Here is a 7,894-nt window from a genome sequence, read left to right on the forward strand (position 1 = left end):
TTGCTGTTCCAAGTACTTTGATAATACAGATAATATGTATTAATGGGTCGAGGCGATTGCATTGAAAAACCTAATAAATTATTCATAACAGTTACGTAATCAATCGATAGTGCGGACACTTTTCATTTGCAAACCACCAAAATTCGTGATCTTTTAGCGTTGGAAAAGAAACCACGTGAATAGAGTGCCCTCTCAAGAATATCAACTCTCTGGTACCATGTTCGGACTATCCGGAAAATACATTATCTGCACGGTCTATTGAACGAAATCTGGTACTTAAACCGTGCAACGCGTGCACGCTGCATAAACCACTGTGTGCATGAACATTGACCTGCATTCAGGGTCAATCATGCTACTATAGGTTTGTGTGTGTTGACTGTGTTTTACTGCTATGGCACTAAACGTAAGTACTAGTAGTAGGCATATAATACTGTATTAAAGCCATGTAGCTAAAATGTGTTAACGTAAAACTATAGTCGCGTTGAAAAAAACACTGATCATGAATAAAAATATAGGCCTGTAGTGATGCAATACAGGGGAAAACAGGAAGCTTAAGCTTTTAAACTATATAGCAGTAATAGCACACCATGCAGTAATGTAGGTCTATGCTAATTGCTGTACATGTAGGCTACTATCATCGTCAGAGCTGTTACAGATACAAGGGTAGTAAGCTATAATTGCAGTCTTTGCAGAGAAGGCCAAAGCCAACAACTTGAACTTCACAAAATGATCGATTCAAGCCTTCGGCATATCCGTAGCTGTGTGGTGCGTGGTATGTGTAAATCCGAGTGTACATGTACGGCATTGTAATTTGTATTGTAGGAAGTACTACGAAAAGCGTAAGGAAATCCGAAATTGTGTAGACGCATTACACATATCCTTAGGACCCCCCCCCCCATGTTGAAAATCTTCCTAAACAAATGAGACGGGTGTAAGGGTTTTATACGTGCAGTTAATTTTACTCATTAGTCAATAGACAAATAAATCAACAAAAGCCGAAACAAATGAGGTAGGACAATAAATGAAAACACTTTGCCTATCTTCGCTGTTTAACATTGGATGGAGTTCTATCTTAATTAGTACGGTATTTCAAAATTGTCCTATACATGCACAACGAGTTTGGCTGATTCAAATTAAATGTGTGTTAAGTTGGACATGCGTTAAAACATTACAAATATGCCACAAAATTCAGGTTGAAAAAACAAAATAACCGGATTAATTTTTTAAAGGATACATTATGGCTTTGAATAACATTTGGTTTGTTTGTTTCAGTTTATATTCCAGAAAAGATATTTCATGGTGTTTTGTGGATTAACTACATTGGGACTACTATTTCAGATCATATTCCTCAAGAAACATATCATATACAGGAACGGATTCCTCCCACAGTACGTATATTATAATCACAAAACATTTTTGTGTTTCCTGTCTTATTGTATTTTTTGACGATTAAAATAAAGAAGGTTATAAACGTGATATATGGGATTAAGGTTTTATTAAAAACGTTTTAATAACATTTAAATCTCGGGTTGTAGGTCATGATGACGTTTTTAAAACGTTTTACATGAAAAAACCCGCTATATCTTGTCAACTCTTAAATAACATTAATGTTAGAATCTTTTGCATCAAGTTAAATTTTCAGAAATGTTTGTGAATGTTGTTAAAATATTGTTATTCTCTTTATTGTAACCATATTTATTATAAACGTGTAAAACGTTTTGTGTTTGCTGGGTATGAAGCCAAAACTATTAAAGATTTCATACCAGAAAAAGACCCGGTGAAATCGCAGATTGGGTTTTCTTCCCGAATGTCACAAAACTTCACCGTCTGCACTGGCTTCCAGTTGCTAAACGTGTCTAGTTCCGCACTCTCGTCCATGTTTAGAAGGTTCTTGCTTCATCTACACCTGAATACCTGTCCCCTATCCTTCACACCCTGTCATTCTGGGTACTCATTGCGCTCTCCTGCTGCCACTTGCCTTTCCATTCCCATATCCCACAAGCTAGCTGTTGAGAGCATTTTCCATCATTGCCCTTGTTTTATGGAATGGCTTACCACGGTGACTCTGCCAATGTCCAAACCTTTAAGAAGAACCTGAAAACTCACCTATTCCCCTAACATGCCTAATGCCACCTCTTGCATTTTTCCTTTTCCATAGCGCTTTGTTTCTTCATTTAAAAAGCGCTCTCAAAGTCTTGTGTATTAATTAGTATTACTATTATTATTAATTATCTTTGCATCTTTTTTTCTTTCATATTCAGGTTGCAATTTCAACATCCAGAACCTACGACGCTTTATAACATTCCTGCATGTACTTCACCGCATAACCAGTTAGTGTTCGTCAAAACTCACAAAACGGCTAGTACTACTTTACAACACATAATTCATCTGTATGGATATTATCGAAATCTCTCCTTCTTGTTCAATGCAAACGATCAAGTAAGGGGCCATTTTCGATCTCAGAAATTGACGCCAGAAAACATCGCATCTTTTCTCCCACCTATCAATATCCCAAAAGGGAATTACAGTCGATATAGAAATTATGATATATTCACAGGACATATGGAATATAATCGCCCAGCAATAGATCAATTTATGAAAAAAGATGCAAGATATATTACTATACTCCGTGAACCAGCAGAACAATTCGAGTCTGCCTATAGTTTCTTTGTCAAAAATGGTAACAGTTCAAATCCAGAAGAAACGAATATTAATATACGAAGTTTGATACAAGAAGCGGAATTATTTTCGAAATTTTATAGCAGAAGTTACACGATATCAGGATGGTTGGATAATGGACAAATCGTTGACCTCGGATTGAAGTCAGAATACGTCCGAGATCGAACTAGAGTAACACAAATGATTAAGAAACTGGAGCGAGAATTTGATCTTGTACTTATTGCCGAATATTTTGACCAATCCCTGCTACTTCTCATGAAACTCATGTGTTGGGATCTGGACGACATTTTATATTTGAATCAAAACGTCAGGGGCAAGCGATCGCTATTAACACCTCAAACACGCATGCGCATTAGAAACTGGAATGTGGCGGATGCAATGCTTTATGATCACTTTAAAGCAATTTTATTTCGGAAAATAAAAGAATATGGACCAACTTTTCATATAGATCTTTTAAAGTTCAGATTGAAACTCAGAAGACTTAACGAGAAATGCGTTGATAGAGATATTATCAAGAAAGAGGAGAAAAACACAATGGTCCATTTAGTGAAACAAAATTCGTCCGATTATTGTTTCTTAGTAAGTTACGATAGGAACGTTTTTGTGTACATTATAGTCACGTGGTAGCCCAAAATAATTGAATTTCTTATATGAATTTATGCACTCTGTAATATCCCTGCATATTGTGCCTCATCAGTTACTTGGTATAACCGATTTACTATAGAATAGTTCTTATACCAAAGTTTTATCATATTGATAAAATGTGACCAAATGTTTATCAAATATCTTCCAGGGTCTATGCTGAAACAGATGTGCCTTCTGACTACTGAGCATGCCGGGAAATCAATTCAGGTCATAGACATGATGTGTGAATCGTGACCTTTTTCAGTCACAATTTCCGGATATCTAAGTTCCCTGATTCATGTGAATGATTTGTCATTAAATTTAATGTACAGCGTAGAGCATTGTCATGATGATGTCACCTTTTAATAACTGACAGTGTTTTATGTTTCAAACGCTTATTTAAACACACTATATGTACTTTGTAACACTTTTGAAACACTACTAATTGTTTACCACTCAGTGTTTGTCTAAGGTTACAATGTATTGAGAGTTTGTTAGGGGGCCTGATGCAAAATGGGGGCCTTTAAAAGTTTTGACCCTCCTAAGGGGGCCCTGAAAAAATTGACCACAAATTTTTCCAGGAAAATTGAGTTTATGCTTTTATATGAGGTTGACCCATAATTTTCGCGATGAAATTGTTTGTATCAGGCCCCCAAACAAGTGTTTGTGAACGGTCCCGTATTCAAAACTACGATTCATCGCAAAATGTAGCAATATCCAATCAAATACAAAATAGCTTTTGAACTTTTTCAAACATTTTCAAAAATTACAAATCGAAAATTAAACCAAAACATTAATAAAAATAGACATCACACAATTTCAGAACGTTTGCACCAAGTATGCGAGACCTTTGTTGTTTTCAGTATACGATAGCATAATGTTTGTATAATGTAATACTTATAGTAACTATATCTTACATGTTAAAAGATTTGGAAGTATTTTTGTTCAAAACTTTGTGTTGGGCAATTTAATCTGCTCTACATAATATTTTTTTTCGAAATTCGAACCCCCAATCTAACTATTTACTAGTCTATGCATGCATAAAGTCTATGCAAGCTAAAACTTGTATTGGCTCTAAGTTCCCCTAAGACTTATGGTAAATGTCACACATCTTTGTGATCGGTCAGAATTACTTCATATGTAAAGAAAGATGCAGTTCTGAAAGTTGCACTTCGATCCATCAAGTTCAACTCTCAATCAATGCAGCAGGTGCTTCATACAGAAGTCCTATATGCTAATGAGGAATATAGATTTATTCCGTTGTTGAGCACCAGTGTTACATGGGTGTTAGAGTGTGACATTGTATTCATACATACTCACGATATAACGACGTTTCTGATTGGATTTGCGCTCTCTTCTTGCTGGTCATAAATACCGTTTATGACCAGTACGCAGGGCATAAACAAGCTGCGTCACGCAGCGTTGGAACCCAATTAACACGATCCACGATTTGCTAGTGTTGCGTACACGCGCATGTCACCGCGCCCATCTCACGCGGAGCGCAAAAGATGACGCGTATCACGCGTTGACTCCCGGCCGTTGACCTCATGAGCCGAGCTGCTTCCTGCAAGTAGGCCTACTCATTTTCTTCCAATTTATGAAGGAAAACGGTATGGAAATGTTATTTAAACTTGTAAACCCTTATTATTTTCATCTGTATTGCCTTGCTAAGAATGTTGGGTATGTATGAACGGGGTTCATTCATAGGATTTCGGGCATGATCGCTGTTTATGCCCTCGGCTTTCGCCTCGGGCATAAACAGCGATCATGCCCTCAATCCTATGAATGAACCCCTAATTCATAATCCTCATTAGCATATTTGGGACTTCTATTATGAAGCAACAAAGGCGCAGACCTGACCTATACAATGGATTAATTCGATTTTTTTTAAAGTCTTAGGGGACCTTAATACAACTTGTCGAACACCTTAAAACTATGTGCCTTTTCTTTTATTTCAAAATCATCTAATTTTGTGCCTTATTTTCGTTGTACGTGCTATTATTACACTGGGCTTTTGTGCTTCACAAACAGTTTTTAATGTACCTTCATACATACTCACGATATAACGACGTTTCTGATTGGATTTGCACCCTTTTTTGCTGGTCATAAATACCGTTTATGACCAGTACGCAGGGCATAAATAAGCTGCGTCACGCAGCGTTGGAACCCAATTAACACGATCCACGATTTGCTAGTGTTGTGTACACGCGCATGTCACCGCGCCCATCTCACGCGGAGCGCAAAAGATAACGCGTATCACGCGTTGACTCCCGGCCGTTGACCTCATGAGCCGAGCTGCTTCCTGCAAATAGGCCTACTCATTTTCTTCCAATTTATGAAGGAAAACGGTATGGAAATGTTATTTAAACTTGAAAACCCTTATTATTTTCATCTATATTGAATTGCTAAGAATGTTGGGTATGTATGAACGGGGTTCATTCATAGGATTGGCATGGCTGTTTATGCATCGAGGCATAAACAGCGATCATGCCCGAAATCCTATGAATGAACCCCTAATTCATACATACTCACGGTATAACGACGTTTCTGATTGGATTTGCGCCCTTTTGCTGGTCATAAATACCGTTTATGACCAGTACGCAGGGTATAAACAAGCTGCGTCACGCAGCGTTGGAACCCAATTAACACGATCCACGATTTGCTAGTGTTGCGTACACGCGTATGTCACCGCGCCCATATCACGCGGAGCGCAAAAGATGACGCGTATCACGCGTTGACTCCCGGCCGTTGACCTCATGAGCCAAGCTGCTTCCTGCAAGTAGGCCTACTAATTTTCTTCCAATTTATGAAGGAAAACGGTATGGAAATGTTATTTAAACTTGTAAACCCTTATTATTTTCCTCTGTATTGAATTGCTAAGAATGTTGGGTATGTATGAACGGGGCATGATCGCTGTTTAAACAGCGATCATGCCCTCAATCCTATGAATGAACCCCTAATTTGTATTGTAAGAAAATATACTTTTATTAAATGACCAATCATCCAATTGGACTATTCCAGAATATAACTTAAAGGCCGCTATAAATATCTGGAAAACACATTAAGTTGGGAGCTGTACAAAGTTTGGTGGTATACGCTGGCGAAGTTACGTAATTAATCGGATTAATTACCATAGCAATAGGTGAAAACAATTTTGAACATATCGCGCTGCACTACAAGCAGGTTACACTCATCATCTGTGTATGTCTGCAATCATAGATTGAATACAATACTGGTCTTTTCAAAGATACTAATCTTACAGGTGCAAGTAATCAGCTTGATATGGTTCAATGAAGAGGTACTGCGTGACGGTTTCAGTGCAGCGCGGTATATTCAAAAATTGTTTTCACCTATTGCTATGGTAGTTAATCCGATTATTACGTAACTTCGCCAGCGTATAGAGGTGAACATTGACTTGAATATATTTTAAGCCTACTTAATTGGGTTGTCCTTGAAAGTTTGCCTGGTCAACTGGATCCCCCTTTAAGTGGTAAAATACGCACTATTATCATACGGGCCTTTGTGCTTCACAAACACCTTTTAATGTACCTCTGTATTGTAAGAAAATGTACTTTTATTAAGTTACCAATCATCCAATTGGACTAGTAATAAAATACGTGCTATTATCGTACGGGCTTTTGTGCTTCACAAACAGCTTTCAATGTATTTTGTATTGAAAGAAAATGTATTTATTTAATATGTTTAATAGCTAAAATTGGACAGCACGAAAAAATATATTAATTTTTGAGTTTCAGGATTATTTTTATATATATTTAAAATGCATTCCAAAGAATATGCCTACGTCAAATTGGAGCTATATCAAGTTGGAAATCTTGAATCTGACGCTCGTAAAACTGTTGGAACGTTAATCGCGGAATCTGGAACTGACAACCAGTGGCGTAGATTTCTTTTTGACATTAAGGGTGGGGTGGGGTTGGAAAATAATTCTTGAAGTATAGTGAATCAATCGCCTTTTAGCGACAGAATAAGTCAATGGTACAAATGCGAGCGTAGTGCGCGAAAAATTTTGTCACATTGAAGCTAAATTGCAAAAGTGGAATAAATGCGATATATATGAGGTTAATTTGGTCAGAAACCCACATAGAGGCGTCAACATGGGGGGGGGGGTGATTGTATGGACTACCCCCCATGCAAAATATTGGGGGATTTATCAAGTTGGAAATCTTGAAGTTTGAAATCTTGAATCTGACGCTCGTGAAACTGTTGGAACGTTAATCGCGGAATCTGGAACTGACAACCAGTGGCGTAGATTTCTTTTTGACATTGGGGGATGAGGTTGCAAAAGAATTCTTGAAGTATAGTGAATCAAGAGCCTTTTAGCGACCGAATAAGTCAATGGTACAAATGAGCGGGTAGCGCGCGAAAAATTTTGCCATATTGAAGCTAAATTGATGATATATGGTGCAAAAGTGGGATAAATGCGCGCGAAGTGCGCAATAATTTGCACTTTGGGGGCCAAAATGGCCAAATATGAGGTTAATTTGGTCAGAAACCCACACGGAGGCGTCAACATGGGGGGTGGTGATTGTATGGACCATCCCCCCGGCAAAATATTGGGGGAGGATTTATC

At 37.8% G+C, this 7,894-nt stretch overlaps 1 protein-coding gene across 1 annotated transcript; it reads left to right on the plus strand.

The window, feature by feature from the left end:
* The first annotated feature begins 320 nt into the window (after positions 1–320).
* Positions 321–3,306, plus strand: LOC140169477 (galactosylceramide sulfotransferase-like). The gene is made up of 3 exons (XM_072192739.1): positions 321–403; positions 1,273–1,388; positions 2,262–3,306. The coding sequence occupies exons 1-3, from the start codon at positions 392–394 to the stop codon at positions 3,304–3,306; spliced, it is 1,173 nt and encodes a 390-aa protein (XP_072048840.1). The 5' UTR covers positions 321–391.
* Positions 3,307–7,894: the final 4,588 nt, after the last annotated feature.

Source organism: Amphiura filiformis, chromosome 14, assembly GCF_039555335.1.
Source record: "Amphiura filiformis chromosome 14, Afil_fr2py, whole genome shotgun sequence".
Lineage (NCBI taxonomy): Eukaryota > Metazoa > Echinodermata > Ophiuroidea > Amphilepidida > Amphiuridae > Amphiura > Amphiura filiformis.

Coding starts and splice junctions, on each gene's coding strand:
- LOC140169477 (XM_072192739.1), top strand. Junction 1,389..2,261: donor AGGAACGGATTCCTCCCACA/GTACGTATATTA, acceptor TTTCATATTCAG/GTTGCAATTTCAACATCCAG.